Here is a 25084-nt window from a genome sequence, read left to right on the forward strand (position 1 = left end):
TTATTCACAAAAACTAATTTAATATGTAGTATTTCTAATATATATGATTATTTCAATACATAATTATATAAATTTATAGAGAATAAGATCCAATGCATGCGTACAGGGCTTGAAATCATTACCGATTGTGCCAAGATGAAGTACAACCGATAAATATAATTTTAGTATTATTTATATATATTGTATTGGTGTTCTGTATCAAGAAAACTTTTATAAGTAATCTTATACAGAATATTGTACCATAGGAAACACAAGTATCAAAAAGGAATGGGTGAAAGAGCACGAGGCAACATACGTTACATATATTCGAAAGAATAACGGAAATTGTGCCGGGTACGGCAGTGCTGAGTACGGCCCGGCCGTGCGCCGGGCGTTCAACTTGTCACACACTACTTCGGACGGCAGTGTGAGAACCAACCCTCAGGGGGCCTGTGCTCGGGCAACCTGGCGCCGCCGGAAGTTGTACAGTACTCAGTGACGGTCGGAACGGAGGCTTTCGGGCCGCCGAACAAGTTTGATGCTGTCCGATCGTACATTCACATTTACTCAAAGTTAAGTTAAAAATCAGTACGAGGACCATCAGCCTGAGGAGAGTACGGTAGTAAACTGAGTACCACTACTGTGAGTCAGTATCCACTAGAAGTGGCCGGCCCCTGATAATTTGACTAAAAGATATGTTCTGAAATAATTTCATTATAATTTGGCGGTATCTAAGTGTTATAATCACTCTATAATAAAAAGTTTTGATATTATTAAAACTCTATAGAGATTAGTACTGACAGTACACAAGAATTAAAAATCCACACATAAAGGAGAGAGGCACTACCCACCATCCTGATGATGGGGAAAGCAGGGGGTGTGGTGAAAGATGGGTGTAGCGGATAGGGGGTGTAGGACCAGGAATCAAGGTCGAACATCTATTGGGGTAGTCAAGTAGGGGTACTTTATTGATTGAAAATATTGAAACATAGGGGGTAGGGTAATATTTGATGCTGGTGAGCATACGATGTGGTGGGGTAGGAATGGGTGTGGGGACTTTTATGGGTGGGTTGGGGAGATCGAAGGTACAGGAGCCATTATGCGGAGAAGCCTTCTGGTCGGTATGGCAGCGGCGCTCGCGTCAGCGTCAGGAACACTCGGTAAGAGGCGGGGGGAAGGGGGGAGGGGGATGTACTTGTGCAACGCAGGGAGACACTGGTGCAAAGTTGAGTAGAGGAAACGTGTACCGTGCCGTGCAAATGGTGGTCAATGTTGTCTGCAGGGATCTGATGTTTGCTCCGTGTGGTAGCAGTAATAGTATACATGCCGCCCTCGTTTGTTGTGGTGGTTCAAAATCTCATCTTTGATGAAAATCCTATGGTGATCATGTTCGTGATGTCGAGGAATGGGCATTTTGTACACAGATTGGCTGGGACGAGGGGGGGGGGGGGGGGATGGGTTCAATAACCACTAGCGGGGCTGTGTCAAGAATTGCGCTTGCGATGAGACGAGTCTTTTGACTTCTTCGGTGCAGCTTTCGCCCCAGCCTTGCCGTCTGCAACCGTCTCAAGAAATGCGCAGACAAGCGCTTGCAGCCTGAAGGTACTGACGTGCACAGGAACACTTGTTCGATACTGATTGTTGGTGAAGATGGGTTTGTTCGACGGGTTGTTCGGTGGAGGAAACAAGAACGAACCTCCCCCATCCCAGGCTGCTGTGCCTTCGGAGAGGCTCGCGCCGATCAAGGGGAAGACCATCGTTACTTTCATGCCTAGCAACCAGCAGGTCTACGCTCGTCCAGGTGCGAGCCTCCGTGTAGTCAGCACTGATCATGAACTTACTTATGCTGGATATCATAGGCGAGCGCCTTGGAGATGTCGCGCAGAGAGCTGGCATCAACGTTCCGTAAGCATCACGATCTTGACGACCTCTTATCGGTGACTCGTCGTCACAGGTATGGCTGCCGTGAGGGCGTCTGCGGCACTTGCGAGGCAAAGATGCGTCAGCCCACCGGACAGATCAACGAAGTTCGCGTCTGCAGAGATATCGTGCCCAAGACGAACTTGGACTCTCCTGATCGGTACGAAGCAGGAGTCTCCTCCTGCTTGTTTCTCGATCTAACAGCAAACGCAGGGAGAAGATGTGGGGAGATCTCCGTGGAGGAAAGAAGTCAGTCAGTGAACTCCGTGGAACTCCGGAGGAGATTACCGTCACCTTGCAGGTAACTTGTTATGCTTCCTCCTTCTCAGAGCTCCTCTGACACCGTATCTTTCGTAGAATCCAAATCTTGCTTTGAAAAGGCAGCAGTCCTGGGAGCAGATCAAGGATCAGGCAAAGCAGAAGGTACTGCATTCGCTTGCCCTTGCAAACCTGACTATGACCTGTAGACCAAGGATTGGCTTGATCCTAACTACCAGGCTCCAAGCAAGCGCAACGGTGGGATCCCTCCCCCACCATCCGGCCCCAAGAAGTGGTTTTAGATGAGCGATCCAACCATTTCTCGATCCCCCTCTTGCTATTCTTTGTAGAGTCGCAGGAAATGATTGTAATTTTTGGGATGAAATTTTGTTCACTCTCGGTGCTTGGCGCATGTCGGACGGTTCGGCCCGCGGGGCCCGGGTCTGCCTGGGTCTTTCTAGGCCTCCGTCTGCCGCAGTGCCTGGATCGTCTTTCTGTCACGTCTTTCAAGGCTAGTAGGCTGGCGCGGCCCCTGGCAGGTACTACGGTAGGCTCAGCCGCTGGCCGGGCCCGTCTGCCACCGTAATGGCACGGTGTTTTGCCGCCAGGCCGGACGGCCCTGGCACTGATGACCCAAGGGTCCGATCACTGGCTGCCCGGCCGCGCCGCCGGGCCAGCCGCCGCCAGCGGCCTCGGAGCCGCCGGGCCAGACTCAGAGCCGCCGGGCCAGCGCGGCCGCCGGGCCGGGCCGCTCTGCCGGGCCTCTGCCGCAGCTCTGCCGGGCCAGTGCCTGGGCCAGTGCCGGGCCTTGCCCCGGCTCTGGTCTGCCAGAAAACGCGGTCACCATGGCATTCATGCGTGCATGGTCGCAATCGAGGTAAGGCAACGAGTATGAGGGTGTGGGGAGGAGGAGACGGAGGAGAGTGAGGAGAGGAAGAGGAAGAGGGAAGTAGAAGCAGCTCAGAATCAGAATCGGAGTCTCATGACTTGTTTGAGATGGCGCTGCCTCATGAACGCATGCTCGAGTCTGTCGAGCGATGGGACTCGGAGCACGTGACGGGGCTGTGATGGTGTTCTTTGGGAGTTCTTGCCGTCTTCTGATGTTGTTATCATCGCAGCTGCTTCAAGATTTCAATGAGGTGACAACAAGATGAGAGGACTGGCTTCTTTCCGCATCGTCGCTGTGAAAGTGTTGGGTAGATCCTTCAAAACTCCTCTGTACGGCTGGTTGGAACGCAACCATGGTCAGAGGAGACACCTGGCTTCTTATACAGATCCGGCATCTGATCCGATCAAGTCAGGCATTGACAAAGATTTGAGTGGAAGTTCGGAGCAGGCCTCGAAAGCTCGCGATGATCCTGAACAATCGCAGTATCAGAAAAAAACGCAGCTTGAGCATGTTCTCCTCAGGCCTGACGTGTACGTCGGGTCCATGGAGCAAGTTACGAAGCAGATGTTGGTGTATGATGTCAAATCGAGCTCGGTGCGACTCCGATCCATCTCTTACATCCCTGGCTTGTTGAAAATCTTCGACGAGATCCTGGTCAATGCGGCGGATAACAAGCAAAGGGACGTAGCGACCAAGCAGATCAAAGTCAAGTTTGACAAGAAGAATGCAACCGTGCAAGTCTACAACGACGGAAAAGGGATTCCTGTGTGCCGGCATGCAAAGTATGATGACGTGTATATCCCCGAGCTGGTGATGGGAAACTTGCTGGCAGGATCAAACTTTGACGATACCAAGACTCGCCTTGCAGGGGGCAGACACGGCTACGGGGCTAAGCTCACCAATATCTTCAGCTCCGTCTTCACTATCGAGACTGTCGATTCTTCTCGGGCTCTCCTGTACAGACAGACTTGGCGAAACAACATGACAACCTGCGAACCTCCGACAATAGAAAAGTTGACAGGAAAGGCGGAGGATTATACCAAAGTGACTTTCACGATTGATCTGAAAAGATTCGGGAAGAAGTCTTTGGACGATGACACGATAGCTTTGTGGGCAAGAAGGGTGGTGGATGTTGCTGGCTGCAACAATGGCTTGAAGTGCTGGATCAACGGCACCTTGGTCAAGGTTCGAAGTTTCCAAGACCTCATGCTCCTTTACCGCTCTGCGCTCACGCAGGAGAAAGGAGCAGAAGGCGCAAAGGCAGTAGAGGTGATTGAGGATAATTCGGGGAGGTGGAAGGTCGCAGTCGGGAGTGCGGTCAATAACTCGTCCAGCGAGCTTTCGATGAGCTTTGTGAACAGCGTGTGGACTTCAAGAGGCGGTACCCACCTGAAGCACGTACAGGATCTCTTCATAAAATATGTCGCAACGGTCCTCAACAATAAGTACAAGGACCTTGACGTCAACGAAAGGACGATCAGGAACAACATGTGGATCGGTGTTGCCGCTCTTATTGAGAACCCCTCGTTCGACACGCAAGGCAAGGAGCTGCTCGTCACCCCCACAGAGAAGTGCGCTTTCTGTTTTCCACACCCACGGGGTTGAGTTTGGCCCGCCAGGTTTGGATCGGAGTTCAAAGTCTCCAGGAAAAAGATGGAGGAAGTCGTTCAAAAGACGGAGATCGTTGAAAGAATCGTCAAGGCAATCGCATTCAGCTCCGCTTTTTGGTCTGACTTGGTTTGCAGGTGTTGGAAGGAAAGCTAGTGAAGGACTTGGACAAGAGCTCAAAGACGGTGAGGATGACAAATAGGATGACGACTGTGATGATCATGATAACCATCATGATTTCCCCCAATAAGCTTGTCTGGTGCTGATCAACATGTTGTGAAGATGGGAGCTTGGTCGCAAAAGCGCCTCCTTCTACCGAAGCTCGAAGATGCAAACTGGGCAGGGACAGCCAAGTCAAGGGAATGCACTCTCATTCTGACTGAGGGAGACAGCGCAAAGGTTGTGGATATGGGTAAGAGGAGGAGGAACTGAAGGGTGGAACAGGCACTTGCAGTCAGCGGGCTTTCGGTGTTGGGCAGAGACAGGTTCGAAGTCTGAGATCATGCAGGCATGAGTTGCGTGGGATTGTAATCGTCTCAAACAGATACGGTGTGTTTCCTCTCAAAGGAAAGCTGATCAACGTTCGTGAAGCAACTAACTTACAAGTGAATCGAGAGTTTGGTTGGGTTGGGAATGAGAAGACTTGCCCAGGTGAAGAACAACACTGAGCTTGCAGCTATCAAGGCTATCCTCGGACTTCAGAACTCGGCGACTTACGACTTGGACAAGAAGGAGAGCTCTGCGTTTCCGCTCAGATACGGCAAAGTCATGTTAATGACGGACCAAGACCATGACGGGTCTCACATCAAGGGGTTGTTCATCAACATGGTCCGTGAGCCGTTCCCCGACTGTGAGGGGAGGTGACTGATGTGACGAACAGATACATGCGTACTGGCCTGAGCTGCTGAGATCCAACCAGTTCTTGTTCGAGTTCGTGACTCCGATCGTCAAGGTTTACACGGGAAGCCAAGATTTGAGAAAGACCAACAAAGCTTACAAGACCTTCTTCACTCAGATTGGTGGACTTGATGCATGACTGCTACTTGGGATGCTGAATCTAGATGCTCTCACCTATGCAGAATTCAAGCAGTGGTGGGACTCGTTGCAGGACAAAGATAGGAATAAGTTTCACATTAAGGTTGAAACTTTTGCTGTTCGTGATGTACAATCTCACATCGTTGGTCAAGTACTACAAAGGTTTGGGAACAAACACGGCGCAAGAAGGGAAGGAATATTTCAGCAACCTGGAAGTGAGATCCACAGTCTGTCTGTTGTGACCTGACCCGACCATGATAGTCACATCGATTGAGCTTTGTGTACGATGGAAAGCAAGACGACAACTCAATCACCTTGGCGTTCTCCAAGGTTTTTAAAGCTCTTTCGAACGAGTGGATGATGGTGAAACATGAAGGATGCGGACGAGAGGAAGAAATGGATTCAAGATCATGCAGACAGGTGGAGCTGAAAGCTCATGAAGGAGGGTTGTTCTGTTCGTTCCATGGTGACTCGTGTGCTTGCTAGCGTTGTTAAGGACTTCATCGACCACAGCAAAGACAAACTCTCATTCACAGATTTTGTATACAAAGAACTTGTCCAGTACAGGTAAGAAGAACTCATTTGTCATGGAGCGATTATCTTGCTATGGTTGTGAATGGATTTGACTTTGCGATTCTCAGCTACGCCAGCTTGCAACGGGCCATTCCTTCGCTCATCGACGGATGCAAACCCTCTCAACGCAAGATCTTGTACGCTTGCTTCAAGCGCAAGTTGAACAAGGAGATCAAGGTGCAGGAGAATTGCAGGATGACACTGATGATGATAACAACGATGATGATAATGATGATCACGATGATGATCACGACTTTGATAATTACGATGATGATAATGATGATGATAATGATGACGACGACGACGACGACGAAGACGACGACGACGACGACGATTGAGAAGTAGATGATGATAATCTGCAGGTTGCACAGCTTGCTGGTTACATCTCTGAGCACACAGCATATCATCATGGAGAAAACTCTCTTCACAGTGCCATTGGTGAGATGTGAGGAAGCTGGAGAGAGGAGGAGGAGGAGGAGGAGGAGGAGGAGGAGGAGGAGGAGGAGGAGGAGGAGGAGGAGGAGGAGGAGGAGGAGGAGGAGGAGGAGGAGGAGGAGGAGACAGCGTGTGAGTGCAAATAACCAATGATGGCATCAGTCAAGATGGCCCAGCGATTCGTCGGCTCAAACAATCTGCCCCTCCTCTACCCATCCGGTCAGTTCGGTACAAGACTGCAGGCAATCCTTGCCATCTCCTCCTCCTCCATTTGTTGACGGGAAGACGACAGGGAGGAGAGGACGCGGCCAGTCCGAGATATATCTTCACTTCCCTCAACAGCTACACGCGCATGATCTTTCCCGAGGAGGATGACTTGCTGTTGATCCCGCAGTCTGAGGATGGATTGGAGATTGAGCCGAGATATTACATCCCGATCATCCCGATGACGCTGGTCAACGGAGCTCAGGTAGAGGAGGGGAGGGAAGAAACATGCGAAAATGGGAGGCCGAGGAGGGACCGGGCAGGGATTCGATGTGATAAAAGGAGGCAGAGCCTGTTGAAAGAGAATGAAATGAGGAAGACGGTGTAAGAAGGGAAATGATGTCCAGGAGGGAGGATGGCGCGCCGGAGCAGGTGCAGGTGCAGGTGCAGGTGCAGGAGGAGTAGGAGCAGGTGCAGCTGGAGCAGGAGCAGGAGCAGGAGCAGGAGCAGGAGCAGAATGCTTGTGGGTTCTCACACAAGGTTCGCAGGGGATCGGGACGGGGTGGTCCACCTCAATTCCCTCCTACAACCCGTTCGAGATCATCACCATCCTGCGCTCGATGATCCGCGAGTCGAAGGGGGGCGGGGGAGGGCAGGAGAGCTTGAGGAAGAGCAGGGAACTAGTACCATGGTACGCCGGGTTCAAGGGGACAATCCAGAAGCACAAAGACGGGGAGAGGTTCACCTGCTCCGGCTGTTTTGAGGTGGAGGACACGAATCCGCTGCGGATCCGGGTGACGGAGCTCCCCATCGGGATGTGGACGGAAGACTTCCAGGACCACCTCAACCGGCTCTCGGACAAGACGGAGGACAGAGCTGCGATGATCTCCTCCTACACCACCAACAACTCGGAGGCAGTCATCGACACGACGATCACGTTCACGGAGGATGCAGAGAAGAAGCTGATGGAGAGTGGGAAGCTGAACAAGCAGGAGCTGATGAAGGTGCTCAAATTGATCAATCCCATCAGCCTCGGCAACATGGTCCTGTTCGCTGCTGACGGCAAGATCAAGCAATACTACAACCCTCTTGATATCCTCGCCGATTACTTTCCCGAGAGGATGAGGCTGTATGAACGCAGGAAGCAGATGCAGGAAGCTCGTCTTGCTGCTCAGGCCATGCGCTTTACCAATCAGGTGGGTCCGATCCTCGTCCCCCTCTCTCCTTCGACCTCCCCTTTATCCATCCATCTCCCCTTCAAACCCCCTCCCTCTCTTCTTGCTCTCTTTCTGCAGCTCTCTCTACCTCCCTCCCTCCCTCTGCTCTTCTTGCCGGTTTCTGCCGCTCGTCCTCCCCCTATTGCGTCCTGCAGCTGCAATCCCCGTTCCGCGCTGCTCCTCCTCCTCCGCCAACCTCACTCATGCACCAGTATCGCTTTCTCGGAGCGGTGGCCAGCGGGGAATTCAAGTTCGAGGGCAAGTCGAAGGATGAGCTTGAAAAGGAGCTGAAGGAAAAAGGTCAGAACGAGCCAGTCCTGGTCTCCTCCTCATCATCCTCATCCTCATCCTCATCATCCTTCTCCTCCTTCTCCTTCTCCTTCTCCTTCTCCTTCTACTACTACTACTGCTACTGCTACTACTACTACTCCTCCTTCTATTACTACTCCTCATCCTCATTCCTTTTGCAGGGTTCAACACACAGGAAGAAATTGAGAAGGTCTTCACTGAGAAGAAGCATGTTGCAGCGCCCAAGTCAGAAGGAGCCTCGCTCGAGTATGTGTATGCTTCCTCTACCATTCTGCATGTTCACTTCGATGGCGCAGGGCGGAGGAGGAAGAGGAAGAGGAGTTAAAGGAGAGCAACAATGGGTCTGATGACCTCGCTGTCTCCCCTACACTCACAAGGGTATTGGACAGGTTCGCATATCTGCTGCAGATGCCAATGTGGAGCGCAACGAGAGAGCGGAGGGAGAAGCTGAAGAAGCAGGTAAGCTCGACAGGAGGTGAACTCCGCTCCTGATCCGCTCGACCAGGTGGATCAGGTAGAAGGCGAGCTCAAGCGTTTGAAGGGTGAGAGCAAACAGTTCATTCCTCTGCCCTCCTCCTCTACATCCTCTCCCTCCTTCTCACTCCTTCTTCCTTAGGGATCTCGCCGGAGGACATCTGGCTTGCTGAACTCGATGCCCTCGAAACGAAACTTGGGACTGTGATTGAATCATAACATTAGTCACTTCTTTCAAGCCTGTTTGGCCCCTGACTGCACTGCTTAAGGAGCCGTCACGTCGATCTCAACTTTGGCCTGATATGCATCTTCCTTCTCCCATGAGCGTCTGACAGCACATCATATCATCATCAGTGTCATCACCACAGACAGACATCCCGTTATCACAACCTGTAGGCCAAGTCTACCACTTGAGTTCCAACACTCTTGGCGTCCAACACGAAGACTTGCTTGCCGCCAGCGCCAGGCATCTGAGTGCTTGGAGGGATGAAGTCACTGCTCTTCTTCTGCCATGGCACCATCGACGTCAAGAACGGCTGCGCTGCAATCATGCATGGAAAACATTTTCACCTCTAGACCGCTCCCCATCGACTTGATCACCCACATGTAGCCCGTCTGGGGAGATGGTCAGCTAAGAATCGCCCTCCTCCTTTTACGACACTTACACTCGGAGTTGAATTCATCTCTATCCTCACGGTTCCATCCTTCAGAACGCTCTACACACCAAGTTAGGAGGAACGCAGATACGAACAAACTCAACAAACAGTGCGGTAGTCTGTCTTCTGCTGGTCTATCTGTACAGTTGCTTGGGAGGTAGGAGGAGCTCCTGATGTTCCTTGTCCTGTCACTCCTCCTGCATTCATAAGAGCCGCCGCTAGTAGCAGCAGCGTCGCTGACATGGCAGCTCTCTGTAGCGGTGCCATCTCCTGCAAGTGGTCGTGGTTCTGGGAGGGTGGGGTGGGGTACATGAAGTACCCCTACATCTCCCTTACCCACATAGGGATGAATGGGGTGGTAGATCGATTTTGATGCGATTCAGATGTGGCTCATCCCCGCTCTGACCTCTCCGAACTGTGCACGCCGAGCCCGCCCAGGAGTCTGAAGGCCGCAGCACTCGCCGAGTGCTGCGGGAGTGCCGGGTCACTCCGCCGGTTCCCGGCGCCATAGATGCCCAGACATTACATGCGCTGCTGCTCCTTGATCCTCGTGCCCCTGCCAGACTGAGATATTCGATCCTTTACTCAAAGCCCGATCTCAGTTTGCCGCCGCGGCACAGTGACTGCCGCTATTAGTAAGTTGTTGACGTTGCCAGTACCGCCGGTAACGGCGGTACATTGTTACTTGCAATACTGAGAAGTTTGGCATTTGCACTCAGTTTCTCTGTTGTGACTCTTAAATTTCAACTTGCCTTCACTCTCCCCGGGGTGCTCCATCAGTTCTTGTTGCTCCCTCTCAGTGAAGGTTGTTCTCTTTCTCAGTCAGTTCTGCTTTCCATGCTTGATGCCCTCAGGACTTCTTGTCATCTTCACAACAACTCACCATCGCACATGGCAGCACTTCTCAATAGTGCAAGGAGTTGATTCATTTGTACAACTGCCATCTTTCAAAGGTTTATTACAAAAATCGAATGCAAGGTGAACATCAGCTGGAGAAGACGAGCGAGTGAAAGAGACTGAGAGGGTCCACCTCAGCCTTGACAGCTCCAGCTCCGCGCTACCTTCGACGTCCCTTGCTCATAGCTCTCTCCTCTTAGTTCCTCATGCTCGCTCCTTTGTCTGCAGTGAGACGGGCTCGGATGTTCACCTGCATGCACCTCGACCCTCCGCTCTTGCTCCCTCCCTCCTTGTCTTCTTCCTCCGACATGAACGACTTCCTCGAGGCAAACACAAGCCCCTGCCCCGGCCGCAGCTCCAGGATCCTCTCCCAGTCCTCCTGCACCAGCGGCAGCTTCGCCGCCAAGTAATGGTACCAGTCGTGGGAGTGGAAGCGATGGAGGACGGCGAAGGAGATCAGTTCCAGCAGCTCGGGCGCCAGCGTGCTGGGGTTCTGAGTGCTGACAGCCAGCCGCATGTTGTCATGGCGCATGAGGCGGGCGATGTTGACAATCGACTGGCTGAGGCCGTCGGACTCCACCCCTTGCATGTACTTGTGCGCCTCGTCGAGCACGAGGAGCTTCCCGGTCACGTGACCTCCCAGCGTCCTGAACTGCTCGACGAGGATCTGGAAGATGCTGTTGGCCTCTGCTGACGTCAGCATAGGGTCGGTCAAGTCCACGATGACGAGCTTTCCTGGTTTGCAGGCGTCTTGCAGGTCCGAGGACGTGCGAGCGAGCGAGGTGTTGACGGAGCTCTCCTGGACGATGGACTGCAGCAGTTGAATCCTCTGAGCCAGCGGACCAGCTTGAGTGGTAAGCTTGCACTCGCTCTGAAGCTGCTTGAGCAGCTCGGCGAGGGACATGCTGCTGTTGTTCCGCTGGTTCGAGCGCAGGAGTTGCGTCATCATTGAGACGTAGAGCTGATTGTCCTCCTCCTTCAACCGCATGATCCTCTTGATATGATCGCTCGTCAGTCTGTTCCACTTGAACAGCAGCGGCTTCACTGTCACTCCCTTCCCGTAGTACTGCTGGCGCTGCTTGTAGTAGCAGGGAGATACCAGGACGACCACGTCCTTCAAGTTCAGCTCACAAGGAGCTCCTGTCTTGCTGTTGGCTCGCAGCATCTGCTCTAGCATCGTGTTGGGGCTCATCAGCCCTGTCGCCTCCACCTTGGCTTGAGGGTTCGTGTCGTAGTGCAGGACCAGAGTGGTCATGGGCTTGTTCAAGTTAACGACCTTGGAGGAGGGGAACGGAAGCATGCATGCTTCCAACACGCAGCCGATCGTGTGGCTCTTTCCTCCTCCTTGTACTCCCACGGCAGCCATGCAGAAGGGCTCGGAAGTGTTGAGGTACACTGGCTTCCTCCTCCCTTCCCGGTCCACGCGCGAACCAAGGAGCGCGTACTCCTCCCAGTGCCTTGCTGCCAACTCGTCTCCAATGCAGTAGCCTCGGAAGGGATCCTCGTGCTCTTCATGCTTGTAGTCCCCCAAGAAGTACTCCTCCACATCCTCGTCGAAGGAGAAGTTGACCCTGAAGACGCTTGTCGCCTGCTCTGTGCTCGATGACGACCGTGACGAACTGGAGTCCGAACCCCCGTCTCCGTCCTCGAGCACGAAGCATCCCCTCTTCCAACTGTCGTCTTCCGAAGCGCTCGACATGTTTCTGTACGCGTTCAGCAGCATGGCGGCTCCATACGCTGCCTTGCGATGGAGGTCCTGCCCGAGAGGCCGGCTCCTCCACAGTCCCATCCAGTGCTGAGGGAAGAGAAGGGGCTTCCTGATCCCGCACCATTCCTGGATCACCTTGGAGAAGCTCGTGCGGGGATGCGGAGGAGTTTCCTTCAGGAACGAGTAGGCCGCATGGAGGTCAAGGAGGCTGGTGGTCTTGACCCTACACATCTGATACAGCGCCTTCATGGTCTCTGTCCCGTTGTAAGCGACTTTGATGACCTTCTCGTCGGCCATCAGGCTTGACAAGCCGTTTGAGAGCATGTCGGGGCAAGACATGACGTCGAAGACGAAGGAGGTGTTCTCGTCGATGCCGACTGCTATCACGCTCACGTACCCGTTTGCCCTCAGCTCACCGTGGCAGGAGACAGCCACAGCCCCGATGGTCTCACCGCACGCTCGGATCCGTTGCATGGCCAGGTCGAAGCAGGAGCCAAGATCAACGAGGTAAACGTACTGCACAGGAGGAGCTGTTGTATCCGACGACGATCCCTCAGGAACATGGATATAGGAGAACGTGAGGGACGGTTGGTTTGCTTGTTCTGCAACTTTAATGTCAAGCTTATCTTCGAACGCAGAGATAATGTCAAGATGCTGACCAACTGATGCAATCGACATGATGCGATCTCAAGCGAAAGTCTTGTATTGAACTTTTTTTTTGTTTTTGTGGAAGAGGCTGTTTCGTTTGCTCTGTAGGAACAAAAGAGCAGCAAGTACAGGAGAAAAGGGAGTAGCTGATTCAAGAAGACGACGGGGAAAGAGATTGGGAGAGGAGGAGGAGGAGGAGGGAGACGGGTTAGGCTGGCGGCGTGGCTGGAGTTCGAGGGGAACGTTTCCCTTTTACTTCAAGGGGGGGGCGGGGGGCAAGGCTACAAAAATCCTCAAGGTTACGAAAGGGTGGGTACTTCGATATAGAAACAGGGGGTGATACAACAAAGCGAATTATTACAAGGGGTGGGGTGGTACTAGAAGGCGAGAAGGTAGGTGATCAATAGACAAACAGGGGGTAGTAGAGATGACCGGTTGGTGTTTCAATGGGCCAACAGGGGGTCCAATCAGTAGTAAGAAGGGGTACTCCTGTACTAGTGAAGATCCTCTGCGTCCGCACTCGCGGTCCGCCGAGTCACGGTCATCCGGGATCACATCGGATGCCTCATGATTCTCAGCTCTTGAGCTCGGCGGCGGGCCCGTACGGTCCCGTCCCCGGGGCCCGGCCGGGCCCCTCAGCCGGGGGTTGAGACTCTGAGAGGTGAGCCTATGATCTCGGATCCGCCCGGCTTTTCAAGTTACTCAAAGTTAAGTTAAAAATCAGTACGAGGACAATCAGGAGAGTCGAGGAGGCTTGACCCTGACACTGTCGCACAGGCCAACGTGACGGCGAGACTGAGAGAAAAGACAGCGAGAACCAAACCCAACTTCCCGGGCCGCAGGCTGCCGACTGCGGCAGCCTCCGTGTCCCCCAAACTTAACTGATACGGCTTTACTTAACTGCGGATAATCATGATACGATCATCGCACTGCTACGCCGGGTATGCTCACGGCGGCACTGCGCGGCACTGCCGGGCGTCTGCCCGGGGGCCCGGCACAGTGGCCTGGGATCAACGGCCCGGTTTGCCGCGAGTCTACGGAAGTTAAAGTTACCCGGTTGAAGTTAAAAATCAGCCCGGTCGCTGTACGGTACTACGAGGACAATCTCTTTTACTCAGTGCCAGTGACTGCTTGGGACTCCCGAGTCGAGGCACTGCAGTCGGCGCAAACCAGGCTTTGCCTTCACTCAACTTGAAGCCGCGTAGTACTGTACACCCCGGGCCCGGTCACCCGGTGAGCCGGGCCCGGTCCATCCTGGGTCACGTCCCGGATAAGCGGGTGAAGGGTCGCCATGCTGATCGGGGATAAGGCATGGTGGAGGCTTGCAGGAGCTGCAGGAGGAGGAGCTATTCTTCTTCTCCTGCTAACCATCACAAGTAAGTCTCTTGCCAGATTGATACCTGCCATCTGCTACTTCCTCTTCTTCCTCTTCTTCTGTAAGTGTCAAAAGAAGATTTGATTCACAGGTAAACTCGCAGGTACTTCGCAGAGCCGGGAGAGCATGTTGCAAGCGTCAGCAAGACGTGTGCGCAGAGCTCAGATCAGGGCTATGTTAGGTGTGACAGAAATATAGTACTGCACTGTTGTCTGATTGATCATGGGCTAGGTAACCGTCCGAACCGTTTGCACCATCTGCAATCTCTGAAGCGAAATGCTTTGAATGAACTTCAAGGTCTTTCCTTATCCGATCTTTCCTGCTATTTGCTGAATCATGTAAAGATGCTCTGTCGACTGGTGAAGTCGTGAACTTCTTTATGAAGAGTCAAACAAACGGAACCACGGTCTCCATCGATTTTGCTTCTGCTATGTAAGGATTGAAGATGGATTATTCCTTGTTTGCAGTCGAGTTCTTCTTCTTCAAATGCCTCTAACAGCTCAGATCCATGTTCAAATGGAACTGATTGCTCAAAGGTGTTGAAGACATTTTCCAGGTTCATTCTCTCGTTAACTCGTGAGTGCAGATTTTCATTCCAAAGGAAGTTGCTTTCGAGTGCGGAGGACAAGATAACGCAGATACTTGCGTCACCTTGGTAGAATCCTGCACAGATAAGGCTGACGCATATCTTTCTGCTGTCTACAAGGTTTGTTCGTTGGATTGATAGCTCATGCCGTCGGTGTTGACCTTGCTCATAGAATGATCCGTTCCGGGCGACTGAGCTGCGAAAGGACTTGAATTGCCAATGCTTTGTCAGCAACGGTTGCTCTCCATCATGTAACGTAGCGCTCTACATGGTATGGGCCACTGGGACTGGTGTTCAGTGTCCTGCGAGACCCCCAGTGTACTTGGAGTCGATCGGGGCCTTCCAGGTATCTGCATTTCGCAAACTTGATGCATGCAGTTCTCATGAAGTTCATGAACTAGTACGGCGACCCCATGGTATCCAATGTGATGCCGTCGGACATCAGCTACGATTATTTCCCTGAATATCCCAACCCTGCTGGTTTGCGACTATGGCACCCTTCAGTGTTATCAGAGATTGACCATTCAGTGCAGGCCATGTCTTTGATGTGTCTGGGGTTCGTGAGCAGTATAGAAAGGATCCCCGGACGTCTTATCGGTCTGTTCTGACGCGCCTGGTGTACCTTTATGACCCTTCGATGTGATTCAGGTATCCTTCCAGCTACAAATACTACCCTTGGTATTACTACGATGAGGACATTTACAGTCCAAGGTATGTTTGCAAAGTTTACTTCATCTACAAAGCTCATTCGCGATATGTAGCTACTGGTCATACGGCTATCCTGCCTCTACTGACCCCCTTCTTGATTACGACCAGGTGAGTCCAACCATGACTTGTTGGACAAGGTTACGATTTCTAACTGCTGCAATGCAGATGACTGTGCCATCTTCTGGGAACTATTTCTACGACCCGTACTCTGGCCGTGTATATATGTATTGAAATGATGATACATCATCCTGTGTGAAATTCGTGTCAACCGGATTTGTACATCAAAGTCCTTCTATGTTGCAGATTTTCTGGCGTTCCATTTATTACAAGAAAGGAAATCTCGATGGATCAGTGAAGAGACGTGAAAGAAAACCCCGCCATCATGCTGACTTAGCAAGTCGGCTGACCCCAAACACCTCCGGTTGCCAGACGGGTGCCGGCTCTGCCGTGACCCTTGCGAGGCCTGCTCTGTTTCCACCGCAACTTCAGTCAGGCCACCTGGACAGCTTTCGAGTGAAATTCGACTCACCTTGCCGAAGCTCTTTGCCGACCTCTTGCCCTTGGTGGTCCGCTTGTCTCCTCTTCCGTCCATGGTTGTGAGGGTCTCAGCGGTCTGGAGCACGGGAGTTGCCATCTGGCCAGGGGCGAGCAGGCAGACCGGTCCAGCGCTTCTCAGTCTGACGTCCTGCAGCGAGGTAAATGGAGGGACTCCATGCCATGAGGGGGCTCACGCTCTTAGGAAGGACTGAGCCAGGGGCGAAAGCAGCCGAAACTGGGGCAAAGTCAAAGAGATCCAAAGGTGCCTCATAGAGTTCAAATCTTGTATGCACAAGTTTGATTTGTTTGCTCTGATTTCTAGAAGAACTCAGATAAAGACATGCTTGCGTCTCTTGTCCCTCTCCAATCCCTGTCAATTTTTTCTGTGCTGATTTGCTTCCTGTTTGCTCTATCACTCACAGTTTGTCTGCTGCCTGAATGTCTTGCCAGAAGTTGCTCTTGCACCACATGCGCCCACCATGACATTGCTTAAGATCTTTCAACTACTGTTACACTCTCCCATCATCCCATCAATGGTTCTCTCATCCCACAACTTGAACTGCACTCGTCACCCCAATCTGCTCTCCCCTCCTCTCCTGAGCTTCCCTTTCCCCATCTCATCGCATCTCCTCCTCTCTCTCTCTTCACAGCCTACTCCTCCTTCCCTTCACCCTGCTCCCATCCTCCTCCTCCTCCTCTCTTCACCTGCAATTGCGCTCATCATCACCATTTTCTTCAGCATCGCGGCCGCTCCGTGTGGCCTCCCCCACAACCCTGACCCTCCCCCACCCTCTCACCTCAAACCCCCACCCACATGTGCGCATCACCTACCCTACACAAATCACAGTCCTCCAGGAGAACCCCTTGTATATCTACAGGTACCCCTTATTATATGGTGAAATATTACCGGTACTATGAAGTTCTTGTCTGCACGACACCCACTTGTTGTGCATGTCTCAGTACCCCTACCACCACGTTGGAAGTACCCCGGCCTTGTCATTGGAGCAGTTCCTTGACCCCTCCCCCAATTTTCGCCACCGGTGCATACTAGGGAGCTTACGGGGGTGTTGTCATAAAGCACCCCTCTGTGGAACGGAACTCCCTCCTGCTTGCCACATGACAGAATTGCGCACAGGAGGGGATAGGATGGGAGAGAGAGGATGGGAGAGAGAGGATGGGAGAGAGAGGATGGGAGAGAGAGGATGGGAGAGAGAGGATGGGAGAGAGAGGATGGGAGAGAGAGGATGGGAGAGAGAGGATGGGAGAGAGAGGATGGGAGAGAGAGGATGGGAGAGAGAGGATGGGAGAGAGAGGATGGGAGAGAGAGGATGGGAGAGAGAGGATGGGAGAGAGAGGATGGGAGAAATGGGAAGAGGAGGGTGGGAAAAGGATCTGTGTCGTTGGACATGAATATATTTCGGTACACTTCTACTCCCCAGTCTCCCCAGACACCTTCGTCCTACTCTCCTCCAGCGCTCGTCCGATCGTGCGCTTCCTCTGGGTCTTCCTGAGCACTGCGGCGAAACAGTATTAGCAGAACAAAACGGCTTTCAATCCTCACCTCTCATCCCCACTCTCCGCTTCTCCGGAGATCTTTCGGATGTACTTGTACACCGTGATGTAGGACAAGTCTTGATACTTCTTCTTACATCTCGACTCCTCCCATGCGTCAGGGCCATAGATGTCCTCAACGATCTTCTTGTACGCGACATCGAAGCAGCTCTGGTAGTTGTCGATGGTGACCTCCTGCCCCTCCTCAAGCTCTCCTCCTTCCCTCGCCATCTTCTCCAGCTTCTCCATGACTTTCCTGGCCTTGCTCACGTTCTTGCGCATGTTCCTGTTGCCAAGGTCCGACGGCTTCAGCTGCTTGAGAGGTCCGATGCTTTTCCTCACTCCGTTCTCCACCAAGTGCTCCCCGACGTGCCATCGCTGCCACACGTTCTTACAGTCGACCTTCTGCGCGAACTTGTAGTCCTGCGGCACCATGTGTACCTGCCCGTCATCCCACACGAACACGTCCCCTTGCATGGACGACTGGGAGTCATGCCCGCCGGGATCACCAACGGTCGATGCAATGTTGTCCTCAACCCTCCTGTTGCTGTTGCTGTCGCAAGTGTCGTGCCCTCGCATGGCGATCTTGATGCTCTCCCGCACGTCGGCCTTGAGCGATTCAAGATCGTCCAGGGGCAGGTGCTCGTTGGCCCTTCCCTTGATTTTCTCCGCCACCTGATCCAGGATCTTGTCGGGTAGCTGGTTCAGTGCATAGTGCAGCTGGTTCTGGACCTCCACGATCTCCTTCCTGAACCTTCTGTTCTCCGCCAAGACGTGGTAGTACGGAGGGATCCCGGTGGATTTCATGCCGCAATCTTCGCATCTCATCGAGCCAGCCACGATTTCCGCCCTGAGAGATCTGAGGTACTCCATGGTTCTTGTCCCCTGCAGACCGAACATCGGGGCACCCCACAGGATGTGATCGGTTCCAAACCATTCCTGCAAGGTATCGATGTGATACACGATGTTGGCAAGGAAAACAGGCACGCATCTCTTGAAGCTGTCCGGGAAGCTCTCGTACCCATGGACAAACTTGTGTAGTCCGACTCCCCTGACCTTCTCCAGTCCTTTCTCGCTGAAATGAGGAGGCAGGTTGTCAAACGAGTCTGACATGACGTCGTTGCCCGCCAGGATCCTCCCGCAATACTGATCGTTGCTTCCTGCCTCGGTGATATACCCGTCCCTCGAGTTCCCAACTTTCCAACTTCCACGTATGAGGACGGAGGGTTCCGATGGGCCCCCGGGGATCGAGAGAAGGTGGGCTACGCTGCCCTTTCTGAAGCTTTGAGCTCCTGCACACCAACATCAATGACTTGATATCAGATCGAACGTACTGCACCCACCGAAATCCTTGCTATCTCCGCCATCCATACACGACAAAACCCTCTGCAACACTTTGCTGAATCTTTGCTTTTGATCGTTCCCTGGGAAGAACTTTGTGCTGTTCCCGTATCCTCGGGGTTGCGCGATGGTGTACAGCGCGAGTGCCAAGATGGGGCAGGTGTGAGGCTGGTGAGGAGCGGCAAAAACGTGCCTGACCTGTTGAGAGATCATATCTACACTGTTGCCAGCATCATCGTTCTTGGACTTCACGATGGTCAGCACCAGACTGTCGTTGCGCCAGTCGAAATGTTCCATGTGAAGCTCATCAAGGGTCTCACTTCGACAGCAGCAGTTCCAGAGGAAGGTCGCCGCCGCGTAACCGAACAATCCAGTGGCGCCATGCTCTCGATTCTTCTCCTTGGGCCTCCATGCTATCATCTCTTTGCAGATCGCGACGTATCCTTTCACTTGCAGGACGCTGTTGCCTTCCTGTGCTCGCACCTGCTCTGCTCTTGCCCCACCGATGCTCTCTGCATGCTTCTGTATCATGTCGTCCAAGTTTTGATCCAGCGTCTTCCCGGTCTCCTCGACACCGACGGCCGTGAAACTGACGTTGCGCTCCATGTAGTAGTGCTTCAGCGCGCTCTTGTACCCTTGCACTGATCCTATGGACAGAAGTTTCTGGTTGGCAGCAGGCGCATCCCCTCCTGCTTGAGCCTGACCTGCTCCTCCTGCCGCTGAATCGCTTGACTCGCTGCTGTTCCCCTCCTCCTCCCCAGCCTTCCTCTTCCGCTTCCTTCCTCTCGACATGCTCTTGCTCGTCATGAGATGCTCAAAAGTTTCCTTCACACAAGTCCAAGTAAGAGGAAGCCTCACGTTCCCTCCCTCATCCAGGAGGTCCCGGTAAGCCTCCTTCTTCCCTTCCTTCGCCTTCCGCTTCATCATGTTGACCAGCCTCAGCACTTTGTAGCGATAGACTTTCTGCGTGCTTTCTGCCGTCCGGTGCCCCTTCATGGTGCCCTGCGCATCAGCCATGCTCGAATCTTGTCCCCTCACATCATCCTGCATGATCACCTGAGCGACTTCGCTCCCGTCTGCTTGCGAACTGATCGTCGGGCAGAAGGGAAGGGAGGGGAGAGGTAAGGGGAGAGGTAAGGGGAGAGGTAAGGGGAGAGGTAAGGGGAGAGGAGAGAAGGAGAAAGGAAGAGAACAGAGATAAGGGAGACAGGGAGAGGAGAGAGGAAGAGGAGGGGAGGAGGAGGAGGAGGGGAGGAGGAGGAGGGGACTTCCGAGGAGGAGGGGAGGAGGAGGGAGGGTTTGGGATTTTGAGAACGCGGGGTCTTTGCAAAGTTCTTGACCGAGTTCGCCTCAGCATGCGGTCGGAGGCGGGGGAGCGGGAGGGAAAGGAGAGGTAGCAGGATCGGGACTGTGCCGACAGAGCTAGTGGACATGCCGTCAAGCTCACTCGTCGTCTCGGAGAGGCTTCGCTCTCTGCTCCTCTTGCCGCTCCTCGCCATCGCGCTCCTGGCGGGAGAGTCGTCAGGCTACTCAACCAGCTCCATCGCGTCCCGTCTGGTTGCCCTACAGCCAGCATTGGACACGAGCAAGATCACGAGGATCGCGGACTTCGCTGCAGCTGCCTACTTCCCCGACAACAAGTTCCAGTCATGGTCCAACGACAGGAAGCTGGTGATGCCGACGACGTTCACCGACGCGGCTTCCGAGACCAGGGGATACTTAGGAGTCGACGAGGAGGGAGGGCGTGTGGTGCTGTCCTTCAGAGGATCGGGGACGCTCAAGAACTTCTTGACAAACTTGAACTTCCAGTTGATCCCCTTCGACCACCCTTGTGTTAGCGTCCCGGACATTCGGGTGTGAGTTCGCTGCTTCGTGTTCATGTCGCGCCGTCTGACCTGCTCACCCTCCCGCAAGTCACCGAGGGTTCTCGACGGTCTCTCTCCGACTCTATGAGTCTCAGCTCAAGGACAAGATCCTTCATCTCACAGAGAAGTATCCTGACTTTGACCTGACGGTCACAGGTGTCACCTCTCCCTCCTTCCCTGCTGTTGCTCCTCGAACTTTCTTCTGCTGCGGCCCCCGCTTCTCACCCTCCTCGTCCTCTTCCTCTTCCTCTTCCTCTTCCTCTTCCTCTTCCTCTTCCTCTTCCTCTTCCTCTTCCTCTTCCTCGTCCTCGTCCTCGTCCTCGTCCTCGTCCTCGTCCTCGTCCTCGTCCTCGTCCCTCCTTATCCCATTGAAATGATTCCGTTGCAGGACATTCTCTTGGAGGAGGCGTCGCCATCCTGACATCGTATCTGCTCGCACACGATTCTAAACTTTCGCCTTCTTTGATCACCTTCGGAGCACCGCTTGTTGGTAAGACGCCCCAAAATACGCTCCTCTCCCGCTTACACAGCCTACCTTTCTTCCAACAGCTGCTTCTCTCCTCCTCCTCCTCCTCCTCCTCCTCCTCCTCCTCCTCCTCCTCCTCCTCCTCCTCCTCCTCTGCTATTCTCTCGCTTCTCGTGTCAAACCTGCCCTCAGCTCTTTAGCTTCATGGGCTCCTTGCATCATCGCACCGTCCTTGCGATCTACTCTGCTCGAACTTACCTTGTCCTCCCCATAGGCAACCAGCAGTTTGCCGACGCTCATGCTCTGTGTGTCCCAGAGATTCTTCATGTGGTTCACGACGCAGATCCCATCCTCTACAACAACGAGCCCCTGTGGAGGGACAACGGGTTCGTGCGGTCAGGACAGGTCTTGAACTGCTCCCCTCAGTCCTTCGAAGCACCACAGCCCTCGGAAGGATTCCGCGTTCCTCCTTGGAACCTGGTCGACCACTTGTGGTACATGGGACGGTATATGGGCCCTCAGCTCTAGTCTTATTCCATCGCTTTTCTTCGCCTTGAAGTAGCTCCCTGTTGAAGTTTATCCCTGTCGTTAGGTACTAGTCTGAGTATATGAACGCTACATTTAGCCTCTGATCGGATTCAGGCATGCTGCGGCAGTAGTAACGCTGTGCCGCCAGTAAGCCGCACTGCAGCCCTCTGCGGCACTCTGTTACAACTGAGGGGAGAAGCTGGACAAGATCCACCGTGACTCGAAGTTCAATAGGGCTCCGGCTCGGCAGCCTGGCACTGACGGGGTCCGAGTCTCAATCAGGACTCCGGAGAGCCCCGGGCCGGGCCGCCGGGCGACCCCGGCCGGCCCGGGGAGTTCTAGTGTAGGACAAAAGATGCGATAAGGGTGTCCAGCAGGAGGTAAGAAAGTGGGACAGGAGGATGGAGTCGGACGAGGATCAGCACGGGTCGGAGGCACTTGAGGGATCCCTCTCTGCCCTGCAGCTAGAGGACACGACCGAGATCGAGGAGGTCGGCGATTTGAGTACCTCCCAGTTAGATACTAGCGCCGTCGGCTATCCTCATGATCAGTCTTTCCAAGTCCTTGAGCTGCCCAGGGGCGATCTTGATTCCCTTCCTCCTATCTCACGGTCCTTGTACGAGGAGACCACAGAATGCGAGAGGAAGGGGTGGGAGAGGAGGCACCAAGGGCAGGAAGAGCAGACAGACGATGACAGGTGGACATTTGAGCAAGAGAACAAGCGTCAAGCCTTGTATAGAGCTCTCTTCTACCCGAGGTAACCCGCAGCTCGTCCCGTATGCTTCTCTGGTTCCTTGAGACACGTTGGGCAGGAGCGTCATACCGAAACCGGATGACGACGTTGATTACATCCGCGCTTCAGAGCTCTTGGTTGAGAAAATTGAGGAGGAGAATCGGGGGCAAAGTTTTAGAGATTGCGAGACCAGCGAAAGACCAGCGATCTTCCATGGCGTCTTCATGCACGAGGATGTGTGTTCGCGAGCAGACGTGTTGGAGTACTTTGGAAATGGTGGAATTTCGAGCTCCTGTTGTTGTTAGCTCACTTTGTCTTCTTTGGGTTGAAGGGGAATGGGGTGTTGTGAAGATCAAAACAAGCAAAACATCCTTTGGGTGAGATCAGTTGTTGTCTTGCAAGTTACTAAGACCCTTCAAGCGACAACGATGCTTATGAAAGCCTCGCGTTTCCAGTCTACGTGGTCAAACATTGTGGAATCAAAGTGACCAAAGTGCGTTCGTCTTGTGATGCATCGTCAAGTTTCCTGATCAACCACCAGGCAGCAGCAGTGTACGCTAATAGAGATTTCCAGATACAAATGAATGAAGCAGCATTGTAGAGTTTTCATAATGAGGAGGAAACGTTTCTGACTCGCCTGGATAGCTTCAAGAGGGATGATTTGACCGACGTCATTTTCAGAGGAGGAGTCTTGCAGGTAAAGTGAGCTTCAAGTTTGCTTCCTGTCACTCGAGACTTGTCTCCAGGTGCTTGAGGGCGATCAAAACGCCCCAAAATCCATCGCGCATGTCCAGTCGGTGACTTCCCGGGCTGAACCTCCTCCCAAGATAGTCGTACCGTCCTGCAAGAATTGTAGTTTCTTTCAAGATTGGTGAGAGGCTCCTCGTCCTCTTCCTTGCTCAGTCTTCCTAGCCATGCGAGAAAACTGCGCCATTCAATCTGGGAGCTTATCAGGTCTGATGTGTTTGCTCAAGGATTCCCTGTCATTCTTGACAGGCTGAGACCTGAACGATTTGAAGAACTGAAGAAGATCACGCTTGAGGTCGAGAGTTGTTGCTCCTTCCCTACTCGTTCTCATCAGCTCATCTCATGTCATAGATCGAGGAGATCCCCTCCTCTTTCAAGCTCTCCCAAACCAACATGATTGTCAAGCAAAGTGTCATAACTAACTCTCCTCAGATTAAAGAGCAGCAGCTGCAAGAGGTAACCTTCAACGCTTCCGTCACCACGTTGTCTTCCTCCTTCTCCTAATCCTCCTTCTCTACTTGTTTATCTCCCTCTTCCTGATCGCTTTCCCTTTCCCCCGCTTGCTGATTCTCATGGATCTAAAGTCCGTCTGTAGATGTTCAACAAGATTGTTCGCCCTTGTTTCTACCTGGACTTCGAGGCCATTCAGCCTGTATTCCCATGGCAAGAAAATCTTCTCCTCTCCTCCTCTAACTTCCATCGTTATCCCTCCGGCTCTTCTCTCCCTCCTCAACTCCTCTCTCCCCCTGCTCCTCGCTTCCTCTCCCTCTCCTCCTTATAGTTGCTATGGCAGGTTTGAGGGCATTCGCGTCTACACCATTATGGTCTCTTCCGCCCCCTCGCAGTCGCACACCAGCCTGACTCTGCTCCAGGTCTTTCAGTACTCCCTTCATCTCGAGACTCCAGAAGGCACTCTAGAACATCGCGAGTATCTCGCCGACCCCACGTCTCCCCCAGCTAATCCCTTCCTGCTCTCCTGACGGGAACTTGACAGGACGGATTGGAGGGAGGACCTCTTGAAGCATCTCTTGGACGACCTCGAGGGAGAGGGTTCCATCCTCGTCTACCACCATTATGAGAAGGACCGCTTGACGGTCCTGCTGCTCCTGCTCCTGCTCCTGCTCCTGCTCCTGCTCCTGCTCCTGCTCCTGCTCCTGCTCCTGCTCCTGCTCCTGCTCCTGCTCCTGCTCCTGCTCCTGCTCCTGCTTACTCTTTCTGCTTCTCCTGTTCCGGTGCACTTCTCCTACTGATCGCTCATTGCAGGAGTTGCAAAAAGCTTTCCCGGCGTACAGGGATCGGGTATGTGTAGAGGCAAATGAGGAGTGGAGAAATATGAATAGCAGACAGAGGGGAGGAGCAAGTAGATTAGAGGGGAGTGAAGCAAAGGAGAGAAGGAGAGGAGCTGAAGTGGAGAAGCGGAGGGATAAGATGCATAGAAGGGAACATGATGAAGAGAAGAGCGATACAACACCAAGGGGAGCATAGGACAGTGGCGGGAAGGGATGGGTATCCTCTACTTTCTCCTTTCCTCCACCTCTCCCTTTCTCAAACCCCTCCGTTCAGATCCAAAGAGTCATCGATCGTCTCGTCGACGTGCTTCTCGTGCGACTTTCCTTCGTCTTTCCCACCTGCTCACCTTCCTCCTTCAGATCCTGAACTCCACAGTCTACTACCCCGACTTCAGAGGTTCATATTCCATCAAGAAAGTCCTTCCTGTCCTAGTCCCTGCATACAAGACTGCCTACAAGGTAGCCGCTGCGTCCCCCTCTTCGCCGAGTGCCCGCTCTGCTCTTCCCGCTCCTGTCCTGTCCTCTGACGCTCTCCTCTCTCTCATTTC

General features: G+C 53.2%; 8 protein-coding genes across 8 annotated transcripts; 4 read left to right on the plus strand and 4 right to left on the minus strand.

Moving 5' to 3' along the window:
• Nucleotides 1–1102: 1102 nt before the first annotated feature.
• On the plus strand, nt 1103–9120 carry GUITHDRAFT_113071 (hypothetical protein; the record flags this gene model as incomplete). Its single annotated transcript, XM_005827727.1, has 33 exons — nt 1103–1139; nt 1514–1581; nt 1630–1780; nt 1839–1884; nt 1934–2059; nt 2113–2200; nt 2257–2322; nt 2367–2415; nt 2989–3034; nt 3276–3296; nt 3358–3401; nt 3459–4617; nt 4666–4741; nt 4792–4839; nt 4937–5066; nt 5109–5139; nt 5199–5259; nt 5306–5482; nt 5535–5673; nt 5734–5792; nt 5842–5904; nt 5951–6019; nt 6066–6109; nt 6176–6256; nt 6331–6439; nt 7092–7166; nt 7450–8097; nt 8331–8418; nt 8589–8679; nt 8724–8768; nt 8817–8886; nt 8933–8969; nt 9044–9120. 33 exons carry the CDS (start codon nt 1103–1105, stop codon nt 9118–9120), a joined length of 4119 nt encoding a protein of 1372 aa, XP_005827784.1.
• Nucleotides 9121–9165: 45 nt separating this feature from the next.
• On the minus strand, nt 9166–9824 carry GUITHDRAFT_113072 (hypothetical protein; the record flags this gene model as incomplete). The annotated part of the gene is made up of 5 exons (XM_005827728.1): nt 9166–9229; nt 9292–9407; nt 9472–9516; nt 9567–9617; nt 9666–9824. The coding sequence occupies 5 exons, from the start codon at nt 9822–9824 to the stop codon at nt 9166–9168; spliced, it is 435 nt and encodes a 144-aa protein (XP_005827785.1).
• Nucleotides 9825–10653: 829 nt separating this feature from the next.
• On the minus strand, nt 10654–11850 carry GUITHDRAFT_58575 (hypothetical protein; the record flags this gene model as incomplete). The annotated part of the gene is made up of 1 exon (XM_005827729.1): nt 10654–11850. A coding segment is annotated over one exon (1197 nt), but the record flags the coding sequence as incomplete, so codon positions are not given.
• Nucleotides 11851–14101: 2251 nt separating this feature from the next.
• Nucleotides 14102–15710, plus strand: GUITHDRAFT_142441 (hypothetical protein; the record flags this gene model as incomplete). The annotated part of the gene is made up of 11 exons (XM_005827730.1): nt 14102–14186; nt 14417–14482; nt 14530–14617; nt 14653–14695; nt 14772–14891; nt 14944–15117; nt 15173–15251; nt 15305–15368; nt 15420–15482; nt 15533–15587; nt 15645–15710. 11 exons carry the CDS (start codon nt 14102–14104, stop codon nt 15708–15710), a joined length of 903 nt encoding a protein of 300 aa, XP_005827787.1.
• A 69-nt stretch (nt 15711–15779) lies between these two features.
• GUITHDRAFT_154008 (hypothetical protein) lies at nt 15780–16764 on the minus strand. Its single transcript, XM_005827731.1, has 4 exons — nt 16722–16764; nt 16211–16251; nt 16009–16164; nt 15780–15947 (listed from the first exon to the last, which is right to left on the minus strand). Exons 1-4 carry the CDS (start codon nt 16756–16758, stop codon nt 15870–15872), a joined length of 312 nt encoding a protein of 103 aa, XP_005827788.1. The 5' UTR covers nt 16759–16764; the 3' UTR covers nt 15780–15869.
• A 711-nt stretch (nt 16765–17475) lies between these two features.
• On the minus strand, nt 17476–19958 carry GUITHDRAFT_113076 (hypothetical protein; the record flags this gene model as incomplete). The annotated part of the gene is made up of 3 exons (XM_005827732.1): nt 17476–17530; nt 17578–18859; nt 18911–19958. 3 exons carry the CDS (start codon nt 19956–19958, stop codon nt 17476–17478), a joined length of 2385 nt encoding a protein of 794 aa, XP_005827789.1.
• A 325-nt stretch (nt 19959–20283) lies between these two features.
• Nucleotides 20284–21869, plus strand: GUITHDRAFT_154009 (hypothetical protein). Its single transcript, XM_005827733.1, has 4 exons — nt 20284–20764; nt 20823–20929; nt 21162–21263; nt 21514–21869. Exons 1-4 carry the CDS (start codon nt 20340–20342, stop codon nt 21765–21767), a joined length of 888 nt encoding a protein of 295 aa, XP_005827790.1. The 5' UTR covers nt 20284–20339; the 3' UTR covers nt 21768–21869.
• A 299-nt stretch (nt 21870–22168) lies between these two features.
• Nucleotides 22169–23751, plus strand: GUITHDRAFT_113079 (hypothetical protein; the record flags this gene model as incomplete). Its single annotated transcript, XM_005827734.1, has 10 exons — nt 22169–22524; nt 22580–22776; nt 22832–22877; nt 22921–22993; nt 23042–23097; nt 23146–23197; nt 23247–23371; nt 23413–23454; nt 23497–23542; nt 23599–23751. The coding sequence occupies 10 exons, from the start codon at nt 22169–22171 to the stop codon at nt 23749–23751; spliced, it is 1146 nt and encodes a 381-aa protein (XP_005827791.1).
• Between the last annotated feature and the right edge of the window lie 1333 nt (nt 23752–25084).

The sequence above is a fragment of the Guillardia theta genome, assembly GCF_000315625.1.
Source record: "Guillardia theta CCMP2712 unplaced genomic scaffold GUITHscaffold_64, whole genome shotgun sequence".
NCBI lineage: Eukaryota > Cryptophyceae > Pyrenomonadales > Geminigeraceae > Guillardia > Guillardia theta.

Excerpts from the sequence above, each read along its gene's own strand:
- GUITHDRAFT_154008 (XM_005827731.1), bottom strand. The coding sequence starts at position 16,758 with ATGCTGAAGAAAATGGTGATGATGAGCGCAATTGCAG. Across the intron at positions 16,252-16,721 it reads GATGATGAGCGCAATTGCAG|TTTCGGCTGCTTTCGCCCCT; the intron begins GTGAAGAGAGGA and ends ACTTTGCCCCAG. Across the intron at positions 15,948-16,008 it reads CGGCAAAGAGCTTCGGCAAG|AGCAGGCCTCGCAAGGGTCA; the intron begins GTGAGTCGAATT and ends CGGTGGAAACAG.
- GUITHDRAFT_154009 (XM_005827733.1), top strand. The coding sequence starts at position 20,340 with ATGCCGTCAAGCTCACTCGTCGTCTCGGAGAGGCTTCGCTCTCTGCTC. Across the intron at positions 20,765-20,822 it reads AGCGTCCCGGACATTCGGGT|TCACCGAGGGTTCTCGACGG; the intron begins GTGAGTTCGCTG and ends CCCTCCCGCAAG. Across the intron at positions 20,930-21,161 it reads CTTTGACCTGACGGTCACAG|GACATTCTCTTGGAGGAGGC; the intron begins GTGTCACCTCTC and ends ATTCCGTTGCAG.